The 27766-nt window shown below is 41.5% G+C and overlaps 1 protein-coding gene across 10 annotated transcripts in view; it reads left to right on the top strand.

Moving 5' to 3' along the window:
* BMPER (BMP binding endothelial regulator) overlaps nt 1–27766 on the top strand; it is a 247035-nt gene that overhangs the window by 166571 nt on the left and 52698 nt on the right. For 5 of the 10 annotated variants that reach the window (XM_074035243.1, XM_005549817.4, XM_074035244.1 and 2 more), the window contains 2 exons: nt 4855–5184; nt 11821–12157. In XM_074035243.1, coding sequence (XP_073891344.1) covers nt 4855–5184; nt 11821–12157 — 667 coding nt within the window. The remainder of the gene's footprint in view (nt 1–4854; nt 5185–11820; nt 12158–27766) is intronic. The other 5 variants (XM_074035245.1, XM_005549818.4, XM_074035242.1 and 2 more) reach the window with 2 other exon arrangements.

The following is a 27766-nucleotide window of genomic DNA, read 5'->3' as shown; positions in this document are numbered from 1 at the left end:
CTTGTAGTTAGGGACTGCTTCCTTTGTTTGCTCTTTTGTTTCAAGTTGATGAGCTCGTGGAATTATGGAAAATATGTGAAAGCAAATTCATAACATTCAACGATATACCTACACAATATTTCTTGAAATCAATTTTTTGTGTACAGATCAGTTACAATTTCTGGTGGATTGTAGATCGGTGGAAAGTGACCTGCTTCTCTCTTTTCCACCCCCACACCTATACATGTTAGATTATTTCCCATTTAAGAGGTCAAGGAAGGCACCCAGGTGCCACGTAGTGGATCATGTGCTGACCCTTAGGTCCCTTTTGGGCCAACAGCCATCAGTGACATTCTGTGCAAGGCGGGGGGCTCCTGAATGGAGAAGTTCGGGTCCTTCTGGGTCGCACCACAGCCTCTTTCTATCAGAGGCCTCTGTCATTGTTCAGGCAGGGCCTAGACAAACAGCCTTTCCTGATTTTTCACCCAAGCTTGGCATCATCACGACGCTTACCTGTCTGGGATTCCTGGAGCCCCTGCATGACACAGTCACCTCAGAGTCCCATGGGGCCTGTTTCCCTGCAGTTTGGGCTGAAAAGGTTTAAAGCCATGTTTTTTTATTTGTTAGGCTTCCTCATGGTTAGAGCATTATTTTTGGAAATGCAGTGATCCATGTAGTAGCAAAGTATGATGAGCTGGAGAGACCTTCCTCTTTGCTGAAGTAATGGATTGAGGATAGAAGTTCCATCCTGCGCTTTCAAAGTGAAAAAACATTTTAAAGACTGGAGAAATCTTATGACATGTTAAGTAAAAAATAGAAAATCAAATTTCGTGTACAGACTTATCTTAACTATGTTCAAATAAATACATGCCCAAAATTATAAACAGTGGCTCTTTCTTAGTGGCAGAAGCATGAATGATACTTTTTTCCCCTTCCTTATGCTTTTATGTTTTTGTTTTGTTGTGTTTGGAGGGGAGTGGGGTTAGAGTTTACTCAGTTTCTCTCTCTTTTTTTTTTTTTATAATGTGTGATTGTATAATTTTCCCTTAATTTTCTTTGACAGATGTTTTGAAAATAATCACTGCTCTCAGAAGAAAGGCATTTCATTAGAATAAATATATCCATGACATAAATAAATGTACCTGATATGGTTAGGAGAAAAGTGTTGGCACTATCATTTCAGAGGCAGTGTGACTCTCTTATTTCTCATAGTGATCTTATTAAGGTATGGAACATCAAAGTGGTATGCCTTTAATCCAGCATTTTTAAAACTTTTAAAGCAAATATTCTTTTTCCAAAAGTATACATAGTCATTGCAAACAATGAAATGTAAGTGTAAATAATAATGCAAATACACATAAACAAGAAAGAGGAAAAGAAATGTCACACATAATTCTATTACCTTAGAGAAAAAACACACACTCTTATTATCTGATTTCGTACACTTCTGATCTTTTTTCCCCCCTTTACCTGTGCATTTGTATCCATATGTTGAAAACAACTCAAAACAAAAATGAGATCTAATGATTTGACCTACAGGACTATGAAAAAGTGTGCCACCAGTGATAAACTGGCATCTTTCTCTCCATCCTCTGACTTATGCATATTCAAACAAGGTTAGTTTCAGGATGGTCTGTTTCTGTAGCCTCCCTCCCTCCCTCTGCCTATCACGCCAAGCTTTCCAAAAGAGTGTGACTGGACATCTGGATGTGTTGGACTGAAGCTAATTTCACTGGGTCCACTGGAAAAAAATTATATGAGGATGCTGTGTTTATTTCTGTCCCCTAAGTGTTCTCGAGCCTTTTCCTTTTGCAGCCAGGCAGATTCTTGTAACACTGAGAATTCTCACTTGCAGACACTCTCTAGTGCACGTGTTCACTGCGCCTGCGGGATCTGGCATAGGGGCCCGGAGGTGCCAGGAAAAAGGGCCAAGGTTTTAAAATTATTTTAGCTCATGATACAAATGTCCCCAAATGCAACACATAATTTTCAGGCATCTTCACAGTCATGATATTTTGTTGGCCTCTTCGATATTGCTGTCACACAGAAAAATCATCCCGATTTCCAAACCCTTCCCTTCCATAAGTTAGGGCCTCTTGAAAAATATCTTTCCTGACAGCCCTGTTCACACATGATTTCCCTTGCCCAGAGTCTCCCTGGACATTCTTCATTGCTTCCCGCCCAGCTATGAGCAAGCTCAGGCTTCCCCAGGGTCACTTGAGGCAGTAGATCTTCTGTTGCTTCTATGAAGACTTGCTTTGTCATGTAATTGGCCTTATCTACAAGTACCCACAGTTTGACTCTTAAAAACAAAACAAAAAATAACAACAAATCAAAAACAGAAAAGCATAAGAAAGAAAATCGTGTCACTTATGGTTCTTCCACCAAGGAGTAACCACTGTTTTCAATTTTGGGGTGTGTATGTTTTGGCGGGGGTTGTGCATATTTATTTTAACATAGTTAAGATTATCCAGTACATAGAATTTTATTTTTGATTTTTCACTTAACATGTCATAAGCATTTCCTCAGTCATGACGGTTATTCACAAACTTTTTCAGTGACTAGATCATAGCTCATTTTATGGATTGTACTGCAAAGTGCTTAGCTGTTTGTTTAATGTTGGGAGACAATCTAAATACCAATTTTCTGATGATGCCTCCATGATCAGCAGACATGTAGAAGAGTTTTAGGGTCTGTGATGAGCTTTCTGCAACTGTTAGCTATTAGTGCTTTGATTAATGATAATTTTAATGTAATTGTTGTCCCTGGTACAAGGAGAAGATTGCCACAGGAGAGTGTGGGCAGCAGGTGTGAGCATTCCCTGTGCCTGCTCCCCACTGAGAGAGGACTTCCTCAGGAGTGTAATTTCAAAACCTTAGGAGGTACCTTGGCCTTTCCAAGCTGAGGTCCATCTGTAGCATGCTCAGAAGCTCAAAAACGTTGGTTTGTCTGGGCACTCGTGCTGAGAAGGTGGAGTTAAGGACCCGGAAAAGTCCTTCTCTTCGACTGGGTGCATCTGGGCATCAGGTTACTATACAGTCCTTTTGTGGCATATGTTGGTATTATTTCTGAACTGTCATTCTCCTGATGCCACTTAGGGTCCCAAAGAACTGCCTTGTTCTCCCTCAACCAAAAAGCGACATCTTCATGGCCAGGGAGACATTCCATTTCATGGGCAGGAAGAGAGAATGTCGGGGGGAAATGTGGGATAGGATGACTTTGGAAGTAATCACATGGAGAAAGGACTGATAAATGCACTCTGAAGAGGTTAAATAGCTGGGAACTAGTTGAGAAGGTACAGAATTAGGAAGGTGGGGAGAGGGTAAAATGTGAAGCAACACACCATGTAAAATAGGAGTCAGAAGGAAAAGCGACCAAGAAAGCAAATAAGAAAGGAGCAGAAAGGGAGGGTAAATTCTAGTATTACTGCTGAGCTTTCAAAATGTGTCTCTTCCACCTACTTTTTCCACCCTGCACCCCGAGGAGTGCCTTTTATATATTCTTTAAAATATTTGTTCATTGAAATTCTCATAAATGCCAAAACTTTTCCTTTTATAGTCTCTATTAAATATTGACAAGAAAAACCAATTTAAAACAAAAAATTAATTTATTAAGTTCCAAATGTATGTGCTTTGTATGGAGTCATATGAAATTGACATATAAAATGACATAATATATCATAACATAAAGCAACATTACTCTCCAAACACTTTAGAAATTAAAAGCAAATGTTTCCATTGGATCCCTTTGGTCCTATCAGATCAGCTGGCACATCCTTCCTCTGTCTTGACTCAATTCTTCCCTTAGATATTCTGAGAAATTACTTATATGACGTTCTCATATTCTTGACCTGGTATTTTTATTCTGGTTATTATTCTTGATCTGGCTATTATTCTAGTGTTGACTGGAAATTGTGCTTTTTATTATAGTTGTTTTTTTTTTATTATTTGGGCTAATATCTCTAAATGGATTCCTCATTTCCTGGTTGCTTCATGCCTTTTTGAAAACAGATAAAATATATTTACATGCAGAACAAACCAACGCCAAGATTTGTTTTAAAAAAATATTTAATTTTCTATAAAAATCTTTGGACTGCCCCAAAGTGTAAAACTTCCCTTTGATCTCATAAGTATTTGAATTAATGATATTTCAGAATGATGACTCCATTGGGATTTCTTAACTGTACTAAATTATGTTTTGTAACTTATTTTTCATCCAGTTTTAGATCATGGTCCTTAGATCAAAACATAGGAATTTTTGGAAAACATATAAAGACTATCCGTAAATATTATTAGTAATTTGTTTCCTGACACTATTAAACTTGTATCTGGCAGTTCTGTTGATTTGTCCTACGGAAATACATGGGTGTTGAATATCAGTTTTCCTTAAGAGCATGAGAAACATTTAGCACATCGTGTTTCTAATTTTTTTGAATTAGTTAAATGGAAATCATGCTAATGTCTTGGTGTATTGTCACTGATGTTGCTGCTATTTGTTTATTTATATATTTACTTTGCTCTTGTATATGTGGGTTGTGAAGTAAGACCAGTTCTTAGTTATCTTAGTTCAGTTTCTTCATTCCTAACGTTAAGACCATGGAAGCATATCTAGGCTACAAAATAGGCATGCTTCGAAAATTCAGAGGTTTTAAAATAGCTTTCAAGTATGAAAGAACCAGAAGTATTCTGAGTATTCTGTGAGGTTTGGCACAAACCTTTAAAAACGACGACTTTTTTTTTTTTTTTTTAATAAAAAAATTGATTTCCCTTAGTGTATCTCTGCTAAGTCTCCCTCTTACCCAGCAGGTGCCCCTGATTTCTCTGTAAATCCTTGGCTTGGTTTGTGACCCGGCTTTTGTCTCTCACTCCTCCGCAGAGCCCGGCGTTTGCACGGTGTTTGGAGATCCCCACTACAACACTTTTGACGGTCGGACATTTAACTTTCAGGGGACGTGTCAGTACGTTTTGACAAAAGACTGCTCCTCCCCTGCCTCGCCCTTCCAGGTGCTGGTGAAGAACGACGCCCGCCGGACGCGCTCCTTCTCGTGGACCAAGTCGGTGGAGCTGGTGCTGGGCGAGAGCAGGGTCAGCCTGCAGCAGCACCTTACCGTGCGCTGGAACGGCTCGCGCATCGCGCTCCCCTGCCGCGCGCCGCACTTCCACATAGACCTGGATGGCTACCTCTTGAAAGTGACCACCAAAGCAGGTGGGGCATCTGTGGCCTCCCTCTTGGTCTAGCCTCCGCCTCACTTACCCGTTCAGCAGCATTGCTCCGTTAGAGTACTCAGGAGATGTGGTTCCTCCTCCGAGGAAAAACCCAAGGCAGAGCCAGGTTCCAACTGCGGGACTTGCCTCATCCCCACTCACAGGGAAGGCACATCCTGAAGATGCCACAAACAGCTGGAGACATTTGCACCATATGGAGTCTTGCAATTGGATGCCAGTCCCACCAATCTTGCAATCTTCCCACATCCAGAACCTTTCCATCCTCTGTCTAAAAATAGCAGTTGTACTCTCCACATAACCCCTCTCTCGAGTTTTGTTGCTCTTTTAGGCCATCGATGCCCAGCTTGGAATTGTCAGTGTCTCCCAGCTCAGCCAGCTATGTGCAGTTTCACATCTGGGAGAAATAGTGTTTCTGTGTTACCATCTGCCCAAGACTTTGCAGCGGAGTCCTCAAAAGTAAACAGCTTAATATCAGTGATGTTCAAAAGAAACATAAATGTCCACAGCAGAAGGGCTTGTCCTTGGCAAACTCTGATATGCAGGAGTAGCCATAACCCACGTGGCTATTCTGTGCCACCGAGGCCCCTTCTCTCTCAGCAGCCCATGGTGCTGTAGGCTCACTGGTCTCTCCCTTTCCACTCCAAGAGCAGATATATTCCCCCTTGGGCCAAACTAATTTTGACTGCCAGTGGTCCACCAGGCTCAAACTCTTGTCTGTTATTTGCTACCTAAGAAAGGCATCTTAGAAGCAGAACTCAGTTCTTGAATATCAGCCCCAGAGCATAAATTCAGCTCATTTTCACATTTTGTATATCACGTATGGTTCCTTCCCTGGTACCTTTGGTTAATATGTATCTTTTGTCAGTTGGACATTGCACTGCCTTTCCTTTGGCATACTCTATTTTTTTAAGAAAGCATGATACTTTTAAGGAAATGAGTGTATTTCTTGCTGTTTGCATTGATAAGAATGTAACAAGTGTGAAAGTTATCAGTTGGGTTCCTGTTTCTTTAGATAATGAAACATTTGACAAAGCAGGCACTTTTCAGAGGCTATGGAGACTGTTTCTACCATACCTTCAGAACCCTGGTAATTACTTCAATTCAAGCCAAAATGTATTTTGATAAGTTGATTTGAGCTTATGGAATGCCAGCTTAGCTAGACAAAGGCAGGAAACCAAGAAGCAGCCCAGGGAGCTTTTAGTTCGAGTATAACATGTTTTCAGTGACAGAATGTTAAGTATTAATATACTGGAACATTTTATAAAGGAAGAAAAGATTCCTATTCTTTATTTCACAGTTGTGAGAGATCTACTCATTCAAGTTTAGAGGAATTAGTCCTGCTCAGAAAATTCACACACCTGCTCTTATATCCAAAAGACATGGCACTCTGTAAATGTAGGCCCCAGGTCATTCCTTTCAAGGAGGCAAAGTTTTTTGGCTCTCTGTAAAGTGTACATAAGATGACCCGTTATTACACAGCACTAATTAAAAGCACCTTGACAATTTGCAAGCTAGCTGAACACAATAGATTCTACTGATATGGAAATTATTAGTCAACCACAGCCTAGTTCTCAAAGAAATCTTGAGTACTTGAAGATTACTAACAGCCTAAGAGGTTCGATAGTGTTCCATTCGCAGCTGACAGAACCTTATGGAATAAATGTACTCTTTACAAAGATTCCATGTTATAAAAATGAGCAAAAGGATGAGGCTAAGAGAAAATAATAGATCATAAATGCCATAATTAGATTAGTGAATTTAACTGTTCTGTGCCTTGAACTCAGTTTTACAATTTCTTTTATTTTTTTCCATCTCTCTTTCCAAGATGCAAGTAATTTTCATGGCACTCAATACCCAGCTGAACAATTTCCTGTAGCACACGAATCACACAAGCCCTCTGCTTCCTAGAGAAGAATTCTATTCCTGTGGGCATTGAACTTGCTTTTCTCTTATTCTTTGAATGAAACAATTCTGTTTCCAGACAATAGTGTTTTCCACCCTGGTCTTTCCATCTCAGTTTGAACTACCCTTTAGGGATATTTTCTTTTTATCACCTATTGATTATCTATTTAAAATATCACAGATTGTGCTTTGAGTGTTCTTTCAGAGATTTAAAAAAAAATGTATAAGCTCATGTGATCAAAGGGCACTTTCTTCAAAATAGCAAGTTTCTTCAAAAAATCAAGCCTGCAGCTGGAAAATGGGAGATGGGAAGAATGACTCTTTGACCCTGCAGTTTATGTACTCTGTGCTTACGAGGGGATCATTTGGCAGGGTAGCACAGGTGGCTGTGCAGTTTGGGTGGAATTAGGCTGTAGTTGCTTAGCTAATATAAAAAGCGGGGTAGAACTAGGGCTTAGTAGCTTGAAAGAGCATTACCCACTTCCACCACACACTCCCACCTCGACTCTTGACACTTAGCAAATAATTTAAAAATATTTCCTTTCTACCATCTGTTCACTTCATCAACTTTACCTGAAAGAATTACATCACATCTACCTGAAAGCATTAACACATGGAGAACATGGCTTTTTACTTTATTTTTGGTAGAGCTTTACACTTGGTGAACCCAGAGAATACATCCTACCTTCCCCTTTCTTTGGTGTAAAATTTGAATAGAAAAACTATCAATTTGTAAACCTCACTATGGTATAGCTACAAATTTTGCACCTCCTCTCTCCTTTTTGCACCTTCTCTCTCCTTTCAGTGGACAACAGCAAAAGCAACAATGACAAGCAGAAAACAAACAACACAAAACGACGATATCCACAATATTAAACAAAAACTGCAAAAAACCCAACTAGTGGTCTGGAGCCAGGTCACATGTTTGAAGGAGAAAGAACAAGTTGGTAAAGCATTCACTGGTAAGAAGGGAAAATTGGAAGGCTCTTCCTGCAGTGGAAGGAATGTGGCTGCTGCTCGCATCCCCAGATGAGACATATGCTTCAGCTTTAGCCTTCTGACTCTGCCAGTTATTTCTACCCAATTTCCCATGCAGAGAATGGAGAAACTCATCCCAGCTGCAGGAAGGACTATCCCCAGCTTCTCAAACCCTTCCACGTTGTTTTTATCTCATAAGATGCCTATTTAAAATATTATTTGGAAGAGCAAGTCCCTCAATTACAACTTATTAGGTTTTTTGTTTGTTTGTTTGTTTGTTTTTTGTCTTTCACTACTGTAATCTACTTTGTATGGATTTTGCTCACGTAGAGGGTAAAAATATCCATGCAACACACATGTACATGACATAGCCAGACAAAGGCATCTGTAGTAGAATAAATCATCCCTTTACAATGAGAAGCCTAGCATTGGTCTGTGAAAAATCTTCTTAATGTAACAATGACATGGAGAAAGAGGAAGACAGGAGAGTGAATTACAAATTATTCTCTTACTTTGGGGATTGTGTTTTATGAATGAGATGTCATGAGTTTTGAGAAGGGTTTACTGGAAACACGGCAGATCTACATCTTTCAAAGTGTGTGGACCACCAGTCCACTGCAAAGAAAGAACACAGTCATTCACCGTGAGTTGAATTCCCATGAACTCAGTTGCCCAAAGTCTCAAACTTAGTATATCATTGTCAGTAGTAAAGACGTTGGAAATCCCTGGTGTGTACATTCTCGACCATTTGTGGTGCTTAGAAGAACAGTATTTGCCTGCTGTCTAGGAAAGAGATTTGTAGTTTGGAAAATTTTGCAACATGGAAAATCTTCAGAATTGTGCTGCGAAAGTTAGACTTTGTATGGAATTGATTTTCTCCTCTCATTTCTCTTGCTGGCCAGCTGCCTGGCTACAGGCTTATGAGGTCAAGTTTCTTAATACCTGACAGAGTGTATTACAAATCATCTTATAGTTTGCTTGTCTTCTTTCAAAATGGTTATTTCAGTGTCTTGACAAGCATGAAACTCACAATCTCTTTGGCTTCACAGATTCAGTATATCTACGTTACCAGGGTAATTCCTTTATTTACTGAGTACATACTATGTGCTATATAATGTGTTAGATGATAGGGTATGAAGAAATAGAATTCATTTTCTATGATAGTCGTGGTTGCCAGAGTTGACATGGTGTTCTTACAGAGATCCACATGGGAGGTCAACCCAGCCTGTGGATTTCTAGCAGCATGTCCCTTCTCTCCTACCTGGTCCCATCACTGGCTTCTCCTTATCAAATTATTCCCCAAAGAGACTTTCCTGTGGCTCTCTTTCTTTTTTCTTTATCTAAGTCTATTTAATTTCTTTTCTGAACTCAGACTCTTCTTTCAACCAAGAAATCTCTAAAATTTTCTTTGGCCTAAGAATGTTTCTATTTCTTCCATTGACCATACAGGGATTTCCTCATGGGTCTTTCCATTTATTTCTTGAGAAACCCAGTTTTAGACTGAGGGTTATTCTACCAGTATCTCTCTTTGAAGTAACTCTTGTGGCAGTTGTGTGACCTAACCATAGGAATGCGATCTGTCAGCCTTCTCTCCTCTTGGACTATATCCAAACTTCGGGTGTATTGGCTTAAGAGTCTTACCTCTGGGTATTTCTTCCTGATCTTCCACATATTAGTCTGATGTTGCTGCCTTATGCCAATTTCATAACTAGACCAGATCCTCTCTCTCTCTCTTCTTCCCTCCCACGCTCCCTCCCACTATTTCTCCTTTCCCATCACCACCTCATCTTCCAACTTCTGAACATTTGCTCATCAACTTAATCTTGATCTTTCAGGAACAAAAGCAAAGCCTTTCAGGAGGAAAGTCATTTTGCTCTTTCCAACAGCTCAAAACAGACACAATGAAAAATGTTTTTGTCAGGATCACAAGAGGAAAGACATTAAAAAAAAAAAAAAAAAAAAAAAAAGGCCACACACGGTGGCTCATACCTGTAATCCCAGCACTTTGGGAAGCTGAGGGGGTGGATTGCCTGAGCTCAGGAGTTCAAGACCAGCCTGGGCAACATGGTGAAAACCCATCTCTAAAATACAAAAAATTAGCTGGGTGTGGCGGCGTGCACCTGTAGTCCCAGCTATTCAGGAGGCTGAGGCAGGAGAATTACTTGAATCCTGGAAGCGGAGGTTGCAGTTAGCTGAGATTGCACCACTGCACTCCAGCCTAGGCGATAGGGTGAGACTGTCCAGCCTAGGCGACAGGGCGAGACTGTCTAAAAAACAAACAAACAAACAAACAAAACACGTGGACACATTGGGGTATGTGGACAGAGACCATTCTGTTAAAAAGAGGCTTCCTCTGTGGGTGCCATTCTTTGGAGACAGAGAGTGAATAAGAGAAGTCCCAGGGCCGAAATACACCTTGATCCACTCTAGATGTTTCCTTGTGTCCATGCCACAGGTGGCCACTTGCATTCACTGGTACAGAGTTCACCCATTCACTGGGGAGACTCAGGCACTGCCAGGATGTTGCCAGAACAGTAAGAAAACACACATTTGAGACATAAAAACTCTGGCTAGAAAAGTTTGTCATTTGTTTTGGGTTGAGCCTCAGAAGACTCTTCACGAAAGCCTCTCCTTTCTCTCACGGGTGGTGTCTTCACACACAGTGTCAGAGTGGATATGACAACATTTCTTCTTGACCTTCTAGTCAGATGTATCTATGTTCTGTGACAGCATAACATGGCTGTTCTACCTGTGACATAAAAATTCCACCATTCAGAAGGGTCGTTGGCCAGTGTGGCTCCTGGAAGTGTTGGGCCAGCATGTCTGGAGGTATATGCATACTTTCAGACAATTTCTTCAACATTTTAGATAGTCAGCTTAGCAGACCAAGAAGGGTCTCAGTTCTCTACATTCTGGAGTAAAGAGAGTTTCCGTGATGAACCTGCAGTGCCGGCCTGCTGATGTGTGCACAAGAAGAACTCTTGCCCATGGCCTAATAGCCTCCACCACCACCTGAAACGTTGAAGCTTTAGAGCAAACCCAGAATGGAAGCCTGAGGGATAGCAGTTGGAAGGGTTTTACAACGACTCAACCCCAAACCCCAAGAAATGTTAATCAAACAGGGTCCATGCTTCAGGAATGGTTGTAAAATAATGAGGGAGCAAATGTTCTCATTATACCAGTGTTGCCTTTGAAGAGGATATATTCAGGAACTATATATTGATTGCTTTAATATTCTCATTATGGGAGGCGATTTGGAAATTTTCCTTTGGCATTGGGGGAATAATTACATGGTGGAATTTCTGGCTGCAAATAATTGCATTAAAAATAATCATCTTTTTTTTTTTTTTCCATTTGCACATTGTAGTAGTCGTTAGATAAATGAAGGCATGATTTGGATCAACATGATTACTTTAGGTAAAGGGAAAAATATAAACCCTAGAGTAGGATGATCAAGGGATAGTCATCTATAGGTCAAACCAGGGGTACATAAGATGTTATCAGGACAAACTTTATACTGTTTAGAAATTCTAAGCTCCAACCAGCAAATGACTCCTATAATTTCACACATTACTCACTATAGTGGAATTAAGAGGTAACCAAGAATTTGGACCAACCCTTGGTGCTTCTTGTTGGAAGACAGTCAATCATATGTTCGGTGTAAGGGTGTATACATTTGGGAATTATTAGTGCCTTAATGAGTGGTTGATTTCCTTTTCCTCTCCTCCTCCTCTAGGTTTGGAAATATCTTGGGATGGAGACAGTTTTGTAGAAGTCATGGCTGCCCCGCATCTCAAGGGCAAGCTCTGTGGTCTTTGTGGCAACTACAATGGACATAAACGTGATGACTTAATTGGTGGAGATGGAAACTTCAAGTTTGATGTGGATGACTTTGCTGAGTCTTGGAGGGTGGAGTCCAATGAGTTCTGCAACAGACCTCAGAGAAAGCCAGTGCCTGAACTGTGTCAAGGGACAGTCAAGGTAAAGCTCCGGGCCCATCGAGAATGCCAGAAGCTCAAATCCTGGGAGTTTCAGACCTGCCATTCGACTGTGGACTACGCCACTTTCTACCGGTAAGTACAGTGTTCTGGGGGATGGGTTTGGGTTGCAGACTAATAATAGTCTTGACCTTGGAACATGGTGTATGAAATCTCTTGTTGTGCAGGACAAAGCTCAAAACCCAGGGTAGACATCTTTTTGCTGTTCAGCAACTGATCTCGTCTTGAGTCAGCCCTATTCCATGTCCCAAATCGGGAAATTCCAAGAAGTATTTCAGAGCGATGTCCTCCAGGCAATTCCATGCTTTTATAGGTCTGCAGTTTACTGGAAAGCTGGCTACACATGCAGGGTTTTTCCAGGTGTTAGCTTACCTCTAAGATTGAGGAGGGCTTCCCAAATTCTGGCCTAAACCACAGAAGTACAGGACAGAGCTGGTTCCCCTAAATGGAATCTCAAGTCATTTGGCTGCCTTTGGGTGTTTGAATGAGTCTGGTTATTCTACCTGAGGAACAGTTTAGGTCTGCCTTATAGTCTAGCCCAAATCAAATGTGCATGTGGAAAATAAGGAAGCAAAATGAGAATTCTTTGGATCTTGGCCAACTGTGAGACTTCATGTCCAGAGTCAGATGACAATAGAAACAGGGCTTGAGGATGGAGGGAGGAAGGAGTCTTATTAAGAATCAGGACTCCATGACCTTTTCTCTTTTTAACCCTCTACCACGCAAAGCAACTGGTTACAAAGGAGAGTTGGATTTGACTTCCGCACTGCAAGGTTGCGTTTTTGAGCTGATGAGTCTGGCCTGGGTGTACTTCCATTTACTACACAATTCCATGGGTTCAAAAGCTATGGCTGCCTATAACTTTAACCACTGTGGGTGCGGGAGGAAACACGAGATGAACACAGCCCAAAAGGCCTTGTTTAAGTGATTTGCCTGTGCCTCTTAAAATTAGAAAACTCCTGTGGTCTGAAGCCACAGAGAGGTTATTTTTGCTCTTTAATTGCCACCAGTTTATTTCCCCTAGTTCTCATTAAATATGATTTTTTTTATTTGATCTTTGGACATAAAAGATAAAGTTCTATAAAGGCGGCTCGAAGTGGGGTGGAAAAAAGACTGTCCCTGTCATCACAAATCCCCAAACATGGCTGCATGTGCCAAACCATTTGGCTCCAAGTCATGGGTTTAGCTCCTTCAAGCCATTTTCCCGTTATAATTTGAATTCTCTGGGTTCCCTTCTGTCTCCTCTCTGCACCACCCCTAGACTGACGTCTTGTCTAGTGAAACTGAGGGATCTTAACGTGAGACTTTGCAGTGAGTTAAGCAGCTAGATAGACAAATCTGGCTTTATTTGGAATCTAAAAACCTTCACTTGAAGGTCTGATGGAAAGCAGTAGAATATAGCAATTAAGAACTTTGCGGTGCCCCAGGGCTCAAAATCCAGCCCAGCTGTGCAACCTAAAACAATGACCTAAGCTGTCTAAACCTCAGCTTACTTATCTATGAAGTGGGGATAATAAAAGAACCTACCTTGAAGAGTCGCCATCCAGATTCAGTAAGATTATGAACATGAATGTATGTGCTTAACACAATGCCTGCACATAGTCAGTGCTCTATAATTGTTGCTATCATTTCTTCCATGATTAATTAAGTAATGAAGAAGAGTAAGGTCTCTTTTGGAAGCTCCTCTATCCTGTTTGCAAATTTGGGTTGGACCCTTCTCTGCTTAAAACAGAATGGAAAGGCTGTGCTTCTCCCAGGGCCCACCAGCCTACACCTTTGATTTTTATCCCATTTCAAAGGAATGTATTGAAAACAAAAATTGGAGAGCAGGTCTGCAGAGATTAGTTCCTTTTTTGAATGTCTATATATTTTGCCTTTGGTGATTTATTTAGTGTTATGACTTCTGGACTATAACAGAAATATGATGAGCGTTTCAACAGAAGTTATGAATGATGACTTGGACATTTATGAATAAAGAGCATTGGATTCCTTAGGTGGCCAGGCAAATGCTCCCCTTCTGCCCTTAATGATTCTACAGCAGCTACGATGGAGGATGCTTATCTATGAAAAGGGCTTGATGCCCTGAGTTTGGTAGCTCATAAGAATGTTCTTGGGATCCTTGTGCATGGAGATTTAGAGGCCAGGATGTGGTGGGAAGCGGGCTTGTGCTCTCCTGATCAGTGTCATGGTGTCATGGTAAAGTGCCCTTCCACAGTGGGCCGCTTCTTCCTGGAAAGGGCAGAGGACCTCCGGAAGGAGAGCTGGGCAATTCTGCCTGCCCCGCCCTCTGCTGGTGATTTCACAGTCCAACTGGAGGATGCACCTTGAATCTTAAAGGTAGAGTGGCCAGTGTTGGCCAGATCCTGTTTCTCCCCCTTATTTCCAAGTATATGTGTGGCAGGAGAAGAAAATAAACAAGGTACAACATGGAAAGATATTCTCTTCTCAGGGGAGCTCCAGAAAGGACCTAACCTCAGGGTTTGTAGGAGACTTTACGGAGCAATGGACTGAGAATGAGCCGTGGGGAGGGGGACAGCAAGCTAGACTCCAGTCCAGCTCTGCCACTGTTAGTAGTGTGCCCTGGTGGCTAGCTGAGTTCAAGATCCTTTATCGAAAGAGCTGATACACAGTAACTACCTGGCAGGATTGCTCCTCTGAGGACTGAGGCCAGTGGGCGGTGCAGCACTGGCACAAGGTAGTCCTGGCACAGAGCGTGCTGCCATCCTGTGTCCCTTCCTTTCTGTGGAGAAACTCACCCCTGGATTGGCTGTTTACCTTTCTGATTGTCCGCATCTTCTCCTGATGTCATCATGGAGGATTGATTCGATAAATTCCCACTGATGAATCTGTGGAACAATCTCAAAATGAACTGTTTCTCTTTTGTGACACCTCCTCCAGGTAGTGTAAGTGACAATTGCATTGCAATCGTGTAAAAACTATTGTTCTTTGTCTCATGAGAATGTCATGTGTTCATTGTACTTGTAAATAATGTTGAAAAAGTAAGGTAAAATCATCTATCATATGACATCCCACACATGTAAACTTTTGCCTGTACATTTGATATCATGGGTGAAATTTCTAAAATGAACCCAAAAGTATAGTCAGATCTGTGGCTGTGACACATTTTTTGAGTCCTTACAGGACTGACAAGACTTGCCTTGATATCATGGATGGTCATATATATAAATTGCATTGGAATTTGATTTATTTTATTTTCCCCTCCATTCTCCAAAAAATACCTGAATTTTCCTTTAAGGACGAAGAATGAAGTAGCATAACACAGCCAAATAACTTTCTGAGCACCACTGTCTTGTAACAGAGGGAAGAGAGAATGCAAATAGAGTATATTTTTCTGAGAAAATATTACCCATTTTGGGTTTCCTTAATCTTATAACAAATTCCACAGGGCAAATTCTATGATAATTATGAGATAGTGCTTCTTATAAGGTCAAAATAATAATGACAATTTCTCTGAATTAGGTTTTGCTTTTGAAATGTCTATGGTTAATTTTATTTTATTTATTTATTTTTTTGAGACAGAGTCTCGCTCTGTCGCCCAAGCTGGAGTGCAGTGGTGCAATCTCGGCTCGCTGCAACCTCTGCCCCACAGATTCGAATGATGCTCCTGCCTCAGCCTCCTAAGTAGCTGGGATTATAAGTGCCTACCACCACGCCCGGCTAATTTTTGTATTTTTAGTAGAGATGGGTTTTCGCCATGTTGGCCAGGCTAGTCTCGAATTCCTGACAACAGGTGATCTGCCTGCCTCAGCCTCCCAAAGTGCTGGGATTACAGGTGTGAGCCACCATGCCAGCCCTGCAATGTCTGTGGTTTATAACTCCTATTTTATTTTGGTCTTTTACTCAATTTAACATTTTTAATAGTAAACTGTCCATTGTATAAGTACTTGAAAAACTACCACTCTGTAAATGAATGAGAAATGACTGCATAGTAATCAATATTTCTTTATTTTTTCTGTTTTGGGATTTTATTTTATTTTTTAATTTCACAAATCAATTTGACCCATTTTGGCTAATTTGGCATAAAATTCAATATATAATTAAGTTCTTTTAAATCAGCATAGCTTTCTTTAATTAACTAACTGAATATGTTTGGGTGCAAAATAATTTAGTTACAAACTGCAGAAAAGTTTTAACTAAATGCATTGATAACATGTCTCAAGTCTTAGCTTTGCTAATTGACTTCTCAAATTAGATAACCTGTTTAATAATTTTTTGCATTTTCCTTTGTTAGTGCATTGCAGAGAAATTTCCAGGAGCTAGAGAAGCAGTGTATTGTGTACCCACCTGGAAAACTTAACGTGAAGTTGTGTAGATTATATTTGGATTCAAATGTTGGCTACCTCAAAGAGAAAAAGTGTTGGGTGTGTTCTTGTCTTCCTTCCTCCTTTTTCATCTCATCTTCATCTCTCTCCTCCAACCTCATGTGCCTTCTCCCTTCATGCCCCAGATGCCAACTGAGCAATCCAAGAGGAATAGGCAAGCTCCCACCACAGAGGCTCTCTGGAGATCCTTAGCAGCCAGTATCAAACCTACCTTCCCACTGTGGACTTAGGGCCACAGGATAGGACCAGCCTTGGGTAGCCTGGGGCACAAAGAGGGGCCAGGAGATGAGCTAGTGCTTCGTGGGCCAAACTGGGGAAAGAAATGATCTTTTATTCCTTGTGCCTATGAAATACCAGCAACAGGCTTTTTCTCTAATTCAGACTCACATCTTGGAAGAAATTTTTGCAAGTAAGTATAACTTTCCCACAAAGCAGAACTCTTAAGTCAGGGCAGGACTGCATTTCAGAGAAGTCAGAAAAATGAATGTGAAGTGCAGTGAAGCCCAGACATTTAGAGACCACAATCATCTCAGGAGTGTTTTCCTCTCTGCACTTTCCTTGATGGGGTATCATTCACCAGAGCGAAAGCCCTGTTCACTTGTTCAGTTTGGGAAAGTGTCTGGGGATTCCCAGTCTAGGAAATGTTCTTTTCCTTCCATGCAGTGGTTTTTACAGCTGTAAGGAATTGAAGTCATGCCAGAGGATTCACAGATGTGTCCTTTCCTGTTGAGGTACTGGGAGGTAGGAGATGGGAGGTCGTGCAGGAGAGCACTGGAACTCGGACAGGACCTTGGTGTTGGATATACTGGGATCCTGGGACTGCCAGTGGCTTGCTTCCAGGGGGAGATCACAGACTTCCTGAATGACCGACTTTGTGTGTTCTTACAAAGGAAACTGATCACTTATTATAGAGCAATAGAAAATACAGGCAAAGGGTACAGACTTTATGTGTTTGTGTATGAGAAAAATCAAATAAAGCTAAATGCTATTCTATAAAATCAAGTCAATTTCCCCTACTTCAAAGAAAAACATGCTTGAAAACATTTTTCTTTACATCTTTTAATGACTTGTCAAGAACTGCCATTAGAACTAGGGCCCTAAATCGAATGAGATGTTTTATTTTAAAGAGTGACATTACTTTTATTTTTCCTTAGCGGACTCAACTGTTAGGGCACTCTGAATTCATAATTAAGGTATGCTGACACCAGGTGGCAGTAGACACCGCAGTTGCAGCACTTATACTTCAGCCCTTAAAAGTCTGTTTTTTCTTCACTGTATCTGAATACACAATGAACATCCCTGCTTCTGAATTCATGTCATTCTCCTGCCTCCCTAAGATGCCTTCACTTTCTACATTGACTTAACCCTATTATGCCTAGTGTTCCATTTTTGGAACGCTAAGCATGTTGGAATTATTTATATCCTACTGCTCAAGGTCATCACCAAGGTCTGACTGAAAAAATTTTTAAAAATGCAACCTCAGGCATGAATTAAGCTGAAGACACAGCTCCAGTTTCATCCTAGACTTTGGAAAATGCTCTTTAGTTTTTTTTAGTTATTCCAATTGTGCTCATTATCATTTAACCCATGTTCTATGTTGCACTGCTTCTTATTTCTTCAGCATCGGGTTGTAAGTTCTCTGGGGAATGGGAACCTCTTCTTTTTTGACCCTTTTTGTATTTTACCCAGCACCACCCCTAGAAGGGCTGCTCCTCTTAGCCTGCCTCTCACTGGCATCCTCTCTGATCTCCTTGTGACTTTTGCTATTCCCAATTCTGAGTTCATCTTAGGTCTTTATCCCCATGCACAATTTTACACTTACAGTCAAAGTGTGCACACTTCTGTCTTTTCATGTAATAAACTGGTCAGAGTGAGTAGAGTCTTTGGTCCACCTTTGATGCTCCAAATGCTGTGAGCACTTCTTATTGCACAAGTCTATTTGCGACTCCCACTGGCAGGCAAGATGACCCTTCTGAATCTCTCCATCCACCTCTGCCTATTTCTAATTCACAAGTCTCTTGAACCCCCCGGTTCATCTTCTATCCCTCAGGTAGTGTTTGGGCTTGTCATCTTCTTATGAAATACTTGCATCCACAGATGTTTCTGCCCTGACCTCTCTGTTTGTCTGAGGACCTCAAACTAGCCTCTTGTATGGTGTTATAACAACTGGACCTCCAATGGGGTGATTAATCCTCTACCCTGGTGTCACTCAGCGATTTGCCTAGTAGTCACATCTCTTGTGCCTTGTCATTGGCTCTGAGCCTTCTGTCAGGCTAGACTCAAAGCTTTATGGTGATTTCCCTTCAATCTTTCATTTGTCCTTCTCCATCTCACCCACAAGTAGGCTTTTTCCTGTTTGATCCATCCAAGTCACCCAAAACAAGGATCTTAAATAGCTTTCTAGCTACCTGGATTTTAGCTTCAAAATCTAGTCAGTCCCGTTTTCTTGGAGCCAAAGTAAAAAGAAAGACACGAGTTCACTCAGAAAGGTATGAGAATGTATGGAACATCCTTTTATCCAAGTCTAAAATCCTCTTATGTTTAATTTTTCATCTTGAAGAAAGACAAATACTGTTTCTTTAAAAAGAGAAAACATAGAAAACTGTTCATATCTCAATAGATAGATTAACCTTTGTGTAGAGATTGGGTCAACTGTACAGTTAACTAACTTCAAAGTTAGAGCACAGTCCACACAGGACTACTCTCACTTCTGACACCACAAGTTTAGAGATGATCCCAGAGCACTCTCAGGTCAGGAATTTGCTAGAAGGAACTCAAGTGGTAATACTCATGGGTGTGATTTATATTTATATTATAGGAAAAGGATATAGATCAAAATCAAAAGAGATACATAAGGCAGAATCAAGAGATGTCTAAACATGGAGCTTCTGCTGTCCTCAGCTCATGGCATCATGGGCTGGCATTAACTCCTCTTGTCTGCAATATCCACTGGGTATTGCCAACCAGTGATGCTAAGCCTTTGGTGTTCAGAGTTTTTATTGGAACCCAATCACATGCCACCTGCATGGATGACCTTATCTTCTAGCCCCTCTTAGAGGTGTAATGTGCTAATGGTTGTGGTCTTCAATTTCTCTAGATGTTGGAAATGTTATTGCATAGCCCAAAGCCTCATACTCAGTCCTATTGTTAGACTTTCTAGTGACCAGATGCCTCAGGCAAAAAACACACTCCTGTCAGGCAGGACATTCCAGGGGCTTAAAGATTGTCTCTCTGAGGCCAAAGGCAGAGGGCAAGACCAGACTCTTTTTGAGCAAGGTTAATTCTTTATTGCATAACCTTCCTAGCTCAAGGTTAAATGCCATTTTAATTTGATTTTATATGTTTAGCTTTAAGTTTATTTTAAGCATAAACATCCTGGAATTTTTATAGTGTTTCTCCTCAGAAAATTACATCTGAGATGCAATTAGAGGACGCTTTTGAGCACAGATTTGAATGAGTGTCACTGTAGCAGGTAAAACACTAATTATTTTGTAGCATCTCTCTTGGCTGCTTAGGGAACTTCTTGATTACTTCTTAGTAAGCAGGAGGCAGAATGGTGTAACTTAATCATATTTTCATTACTTACGGGTATAAAGACCTTTGCATGCATGAGAATGAAACTGACATGAGTAGTGTTTGCCTCATTTTACCGTGGAGCTAATTGAGGCACTGAGAGGGGAAGGGACTCATTCCAGGCCACCCGTGCCGCGGAGCAGCTAGCCTGACAGGCACACCTGGTCTGGGGGCTCCATCAGATAACAGTCAGAGTGTGCACACTTCTATCACTGTCCACTCAGGTTTCCAAATATCCTGCTCTGCCATGAGCTCTCAGAGGAGGAGTTTATCAGTTATTTTATTCACTCCTTTTTACAGCTTTCAGCTGAACACCTGCTACATGCTAGGTTCTGTTGCAGGCATGGCGATTTGGGACTTAACAAGAGAGACAAAGCTCTTCCTTCAGAAAATCATTACCTAGTGCGGGCAGCTATGCATGAGAAATAAGGCCATTCCTGACTGCAAGAAGCGTAATGGAGGGAATAGGGGAGTGTGACAGGGTAGGCCTGGGGGTGGCCGGTGAGGTAGGTGGACAAGAAAAGATTGTGTGAGGAGCTCTCCCTTGAGTGGAACATGCCCTCTGGGAAGAGCCAGTGAGGAGGCAGACAGGGGAGCAGCAGGTTCCACACTGGGCAGGACAAGGCCTGTTTGAAGGCCACCGTGACTGCTGCTTTTAGAAAAGAATCCGTATAATGGTATGAATGAGTGTGGCACAGGTGTCTAGCAGGCTTTGCAACCAGACTGCCTCGGTCAACTTCTGAGCTCCTTAACTTGCAAGCCCTTGCTGTTGGGCAGGCGAGTTCACCCATTGAACCTCCTGATAATTCTGCCACGTGTAAAAGGGGGTGCTGAGAAGACCTACCCCATTGCTATGAGGGTTTGTGTGAGGATTGCATCAGTCGTTCCAGATAAGGCACTCATCCAGGCCTGGTACAGAGCAAATGCTCAGTCAAGGTCAATTTCATTACTAATATAATTTTGTTATAGAACCCTGTTCTGTGTGGTGTTTACCTTCAGAACATCCTTTGCCATCTGGTGCCAGTACTTGAAGAGGTTTCCTGCTTTATTTTACATGGTCATTGCTAGACTCATTCGGAATAACTTCTTCCAGTTCTGTGCAGAAATTGATAGTTTCCTAAAATGAAACAAACAAACAAAAACAAACACTTTGGAATGAGTTAAAATTTCCATAATGTGCTTTTCATAAATTATTTCAATAGATAAGACTGAACTGAAGGGGAAGGTGCGGAAAGGATAATTAATTCCATAAGATGAATATACAACTCTGAAGTTGAGAAATAATCAACTCGTCCTCAGTGTGCTTTACAGGGTGGAGGCTGAGAAGGAGCTCAGGTGTCTTGTTTTGTTGTTTGTAGGGGTAGAATTCAGGCTGTAGGAAAAGAAGAAATACATGGCAAATTTTAACTTTTTTGATGTCCATCTTTCTTGCCTTTGTAAACAGTAATATGAGTATAATTTAATTTTATGTGATAATTCAAAGTTAATGTTGGGGTGTCAGTTGCAGTTAGGACCACCTTTCCTAGGAAACCCTTGAAAGGGAAGGGACTTCTGAGATCTCCTTGGTATTTCTATCTTTAAGCTTCTGTCTTTTTATTTTAGCTTCCCTTTGCCTTACTGCCTTCTCGTCATTGGGTGGAGAAAATAATGTTAGTTCATTTTGTATGCAAACGAAGTAGTGAAAGATTCTGAAAGAAGACTCAAAGTTCTCTCCTATGAGAAAAGTGAAAGACCTTGAGGACATGAGCTGTATTTTTTTCGCTTTTCACAGGAGTTATAGGACAGCTCAGAGCCAAGTTTATGACCCATTTCTATCCAATATACAGAATTTCCAGGCATGATTTTTAAAAAAATCAACCTCAAGCCTGGTTTTATTTTTATCTTTCCTGTTTCTTTCCTCTCATTCACATTTCATCTTATTTTATTCTTCATGTAGTTTTGTAAGCTGACTTAAATCCTTTCTGGAACAAGTTGGAGAGTAAGTGACAGTGGTCATTGGCAAAGGATCTAACACTTCTGAATTTCCATTTTTTTTTCATTATGAAATAGAGATAATATCTTCACCCAACAGGTTCTCATGAGGCTAAATGAGGTTTCCCTTGTAAATCCCAGATGGAATGACTAAGGTGTTTCTTTCTCCTGGTCACATCACCAGCAAGGTCTCGTGGCTCTTGTGAGAACAGGACTGAGTGCTGTGGTTTCAGGTTGCCCTTTGAAAAATCAGGATATCCACCTGGGTGCCAGAACTCCTTGCAAGCAAGAGGACCTGGGGTGAGTGCCTCAGAGGCAGCCCTGTGTGGGCTGGTTTCCATCAGGCCACATACAGATTGGTTGGAGCTTTGATGCGTTGTGAGGCCAGCATCATGACTCAGTGAAACAACATGGGCAGGCACAGCATCTTGTGAAATCAGCCGGTGTTCTGGCAGCAGCAGGGGCCTCTCAGAGAAGGCACACTGGCCTCTGTGCTATTTGGGGAGCAGTATCAGGGCTTTGGGCTCGGGCTCAGAGCTGTGCTGGGTTTGACGGCCGTCCAGGACTCTGTCCGTTTCCCAATCAAGTTGGCAAAAATTAAAATTGATGGGGGCATTTGCAAATATGAACTAGGAGTGGAGGCTTTTGCATTCCTGGACACTCCAACACATTGTACTCTGTTTATGTGGAAATCTGAGACTCAGTCTCATTTTTCTTCTGACTTGGCAAGTAAAAGGAGCAACAGTGCTGCTGCACTGTCCATGCCGCTTGCACACAGAGATAGAGCAGTTGTGTAGCTGAGACCAAATATTCAGGAGGGTACACATTAAAAAAAAAAACAAACTTGGGGGTTGGCAGTTTTATTAAGGAAGAAAGTGCTGAGAAAATTATATTCATGTATCCAAAGGCATCTTTTCTCGATTAATGGTCAATTATTCATGTCTGGGAGTCAATGAAATCAATCAATAATACATTAAAATAGGCACATATTACCCATTACCAAAAAAGAGCGTAGATTCTTTTACAGTCGTGACTGATTGATTAAATAATGACACCAGGCACTGTTCAAGGTGCTGGAATTGGAAAGGAGTCCTCCAGGGAATGACAAAGGAGTCCTCTAGCTCACAGAGCTTGCAGGGCAGGTTAATGAATGAGCAAAACGAGTTAACAGGGATGTGGAGAGAGAGGGTTGTGTTTTCGGATAGAGGATATGCTGGATGCTATGAGAAACGTACTCTGCCAGGGGGCTGGCTTCCTGGAGGAGGTGACTTCTAGGCTGAAACCAAAAGCATATGTAGGGGTGGACAAAAAGAGGAGTAGGAGGCTGGGGAAGAGAACAAAGGAAAAGATTCCAGCCACAGAAGACTTCATGTTCACAGCCATAGAGGCCAGGGAGAGCCTGGCACAGGCAGCTGAGAGACTATTCTGTGGGGTGGTGCCACAGACTTCAGGGTGTGTGGACAATGAATTAGAAAGCAAAGGCAGAGGCCAAATTACTACAGTTTCATGCACCAGCATTCACCAAACATGGAGGGGGCATGCTGCCGTGCTTTCCACCGTTAACTATGGGCAGGTTATACTGAGCAGGGGTTCAATAAAGCTCATGACTCTTCATGTGCTCATCATTCATTTATTTCTGAAGTAGTTAATTATACCTATTACATAGTCTATGTGTTAGGTCCATAGTTCTCAAGCTTTAGCATGAAATGGAATCACCTACAGAGCTGATTCAGTGGGTCTAGGTGGGGCTTGAAAATTTGCATTTCTAACAAGTTCCCATGTTGATGCTGAGGTTCAGGAACTACATCTTGAGAACCATTGTGCCAGGTGAGGAAATTATAAGAAACAGTCCAGGATCATGAGGGTCCCCAGATTCCTTTGGGTCACCAAGGGGACTTAATTTTCTGAGTCCCTGTTCACTCAAAGACTTTTTTTGAGTCTTTGAATGAACAGGGCTTAGGTTTCTTTTGTACAATCAATTCCTAAACATTAGAAACAAGAATCCAAAGTGGGTCCCTGGTTAAAAGGGCTAGGAGCTAATCTTATGCCCACCTAGATAGACCCAAGTGGTGATTTGAGCTCAGTGGCATTTTCTTCACCTGTAGTAGTTTAAAATATACTCCTGATTTTTTTTTTTTTGGAAGAAAAAGGGCACTGGTTTTACTGCCCCCTCGTTCATGAAGTCATGCCCAGAGGAAGTGCTGGACTTGCTTGGCTGGGTCATATGAGAAGCCAGAATTAGAATCCAGAGTCAAAGTTCTCCTGGTCGCTGAGATGCTTTCTGTAGAGAGGCCAGTGTGGGGAACCACCCTGGTAACTTTTAGATGAATTTCCCAGGACCCAGTAAGGGAGGGAGGAGAAAACACTGGATACAATGAGCTTTGTTGCTGGACAGAAATGAAGTCCAGTATTCCTGTGCAGAACTGCCCAAATCCTCTCCCACCATGCACAGGAGGGAGAGGCCCGCAGCCAAGAGTACAGGCCCATAAGCCGAGAACAGCCAACAGGATGTATCTGTAAAAATCTGCTTCCTTTTTACTGGCTTCAGGCTTTTAAAGAGTCTGGTCAATGGGCACAGAGAGTAGGGAAATATATGATTTGCAAGGAAATGGGGAAATCTGGTGACGATACTGGAATTAATAATTCTTTTAACATGAAAGAGTTGTTCTTTATGATCCTTACCATCTTACCTAGCGTTTGGAGTTTAAAGGAGAGAGAGAGAGAGAGAGAGAGAGAGAGAGGGTGAGCTGGTTTCTTCATTGTATCCCCAGCAAATGGCCCATCTGCGAGCGTGAAGGTAGATGCATTTGAACTGCTCAAAGAACTTGGGCCAGAAGACCTTTTAGAACCCCTGAAAGCTTTTCCATATGAAGAGGAAACCAGGAAATTGAAGTCTTCATTTTGTCTTTGTGATCAAAGCCAGGGAGGAAGGATATTAAGCAGATACTGACCCGTAGTTTTGTGGCCACTAGTAGGATTTATTGACATACGTAGCAACTAAGGACTGCAGGAAAGCTGAGGTTGGTATTTACTTCTAGAGAAAAAAAGATCAGATGTCTGAAAACAGAGGGCTATATTGCTATAATGAGCCCATTGCCTTTGATAACAGGAGGTAATGACAATCATGTTAGCTGGCATTGATTGTTCAATGTGCCTGGAAGTCTGGGAAGCCTGCTATGTATTCCAGTGCCAATAATCATGGACAGTACAATAATAAGGCCAGGAGTAAGAGCTTACACTTTTGAGTGCTCACTATGTGCCTGGCAGCAGCTAAGTGCTTTCCCTGCAGGTGTTGTTCCCCATGTGGATGAGGAAACTGAGCTACAGGAGTTACCAGCTTTGTCCAGGGTAACTAGGCAAGAAAGAGGCAGAGCCAGGATTTTGATCCGGGCAGAACTTGTGCTTTTGACCATTACCACCATAATGTGGTAATAGTTCTTGCTGGCAAGCCATCCTCACCCCCAAATTTTCTGTGTTTTCTAAACTATGCTAAAACACTGGAAATTTGCAAATGTTTCCTGTGCTATAATGCATTTTTATTTTGAAGGATTTTTTTTTCTTGTAAAAGACTTTTGTCTTTTCAGCAAAATTTTCTGTTTAGTTCTATTTTGACAAAATTGTCAAAATTATTTGGAAATAATATGCTGTGGTTTATGTTGATTGAATTTTAAATAAACCAATTTCATCCATCTTCTAAGGAGAAATTTATGGATTTCCATATGGTGGCCATTCTCTACTCACATTGTCTTTTCTGGTCCACAGTATTAATTTTAAAGATAATACACATTCATGTCTGATCCTGCTATAGAAGACTGAATTCATCATGGAATTAGGATTTTTAATTCCAATGTCATGTACTTGTAAACTGTTTCTTCCCTTTTCATCTTTTGTTTTCAAGGACCGCTTAGTAACAGTTTCTAAAGAAAGAAACTGATTTTTTTTTCACATCTTGCTTAAGATGTTCTCAATTGATGTGATATTAGCAACTCGGTGATTCTTAACTTTTGAGAAGCCACAGTTTTGTTTTTTTGTTATATCAGTATTTGGTTTTTTGAGATTCTGAGACAGCTGAGCCTCCTTTTCCCAGAAAAATGCACTCCTAACTTTGCATACAACAGGGGATTCTCTGCCTGGGGTGCAGGTCAGTGGACACCAGGTCAAGAAATTGTGTTTTCTTCCTCCTTCCCTCTCTCTCTTCAACTCTTATGTAAATATTTGTTGAGCCCTGTTAAATGCTAGGCACTGTGCTCTGTGTTAGTGTTACAGGGTGAGATAAACAGCATGGTTCCTGTCTTCATGGAGTTTATAGTCCAGTGAATGAGGAAGACATTCAACCAATATCCTCAGAAATAAACATGTATCTATGCTATGATATGTATGCTAAGAAGGAAAAAAAATTGTTGTGTAAGAAGATTGTATACAAGAGGGTCAGACCTACTATGTGTATGTGTGTGGGGAGGGGAAAAGCAGATGAATCAGGGAAAGCCCTCCATGAGAAAATGACATCCGGGCTGAGCTAAAAAGGATGGGTGGGAGGCAGTTGGCTCAGAGGCAAGAGGAAGGGGTCTGGCCAGGGAGTGTTGTACTGCATTCGTGCACCTCCTAAGTGCTGACGCAGCCAGCCCCTTCTGCTGCCTGTGCACGTGCCCCAAAGGCTCTGTATGCTTCCTGTGCTGTACTCTTCCAGCATATAAGGTTGATTTCACAGAATCTCACCTGTCAATGATTCATTCATGTGATGGGTCAAATCATTTTTCCCCTGAAGACAAATCCCTCTCGTGGAGTTTTAAAGTGGATTTTCTCTTTGCTCTCAAAGGGATTCCATATTACTGGATTCATTATATCTGGTGCAGTGGCCTCAGGTTCCAATAACTGTTCTAGTTTATTTGACTTGCTATGATAAGCTTAGAGTCAGGGCCATGTTCCTTTGCAGAATACATCTGGGGTGAGGAAGATACACTTGCTACCCGTGTACACACACAGAGACACACATGCTCAGACATATCCACACTCCCCAGCGCACATTCCATAATGTCACCACACTGGCATGAGGTTTAGACCCTTACTATTCATATCACCACCCTTGGACCTGCAGCATCATTAGCTTGTTACAAATGCAGACTCCCAGGCCCCACCCCAGACCCCCTGATCAGAATCTGCAAATTTGACAAGGTCTGGACATGATCTTTGTACACACTGAAGTTTGAGCAGTGCTGGGTTGGTCTTCTCCATTTCCAGTCTGGCCTAGTCTGTGTTGTCGAATAGTTTAGTCCAAATGCTTCCACTTAAGGCTTGGGATCACATTGACACTTTTAATTATCTGTATTTTAATAGAAGCATCACGACATTTTTTCCCATGCAGGAGAAAGGAGTCCAGGTAACTGTTTTGTGGAATAGATGGAATATGATTCTAATGTTCAACAGATGTGTGTTCCTGCAGGAAGCAAAGGCACACCAGTCTCAGGCCCACAGCACCCCTCATTTCTGCAAAAGGCATTTCACCTGTTCATGGACTGTCACCTGTGTGTCACTGACATCCTTCTTCATTAGTTATATCAGATGGAAAATCTCTTAACAGAATTTTTAAATAATCAATGGATGATGAAGAAATAAGGCAAGAAAATTGTGCACTAATCAGTGAAATTGCTCATAGTTATGAGTTGTAAGGTCACTTGTGTCTGCTTTGTCCTTGGTCCTTCACAGACCTTGAGCCACAAGAGGCCAGTGAAAGGCAGCCCCGGCATTGGTGGCTCAAGAATTTGGCCTTTCATTTCCCTCCAGGACCCTTTCATCCCTG

Source organism: Macaca fascicularis, chromosome 3, assembly GCF_037993035.2.
Source record: "Macaca fascicularis isolate 582-1 chromosome 3, T2T-MFA8v1.1".
In the NCBI taxonomy this organism is placed as follows: domain Eukaryota; kingdom Metazoa; phylum Chordata; class Mammalia; order Primates; family Cercopithecidae; genus Macaca; species Macaca fascicularis.
This window is presented reverse-complemented; position numbering and strand designations above follow the sequence as displayed.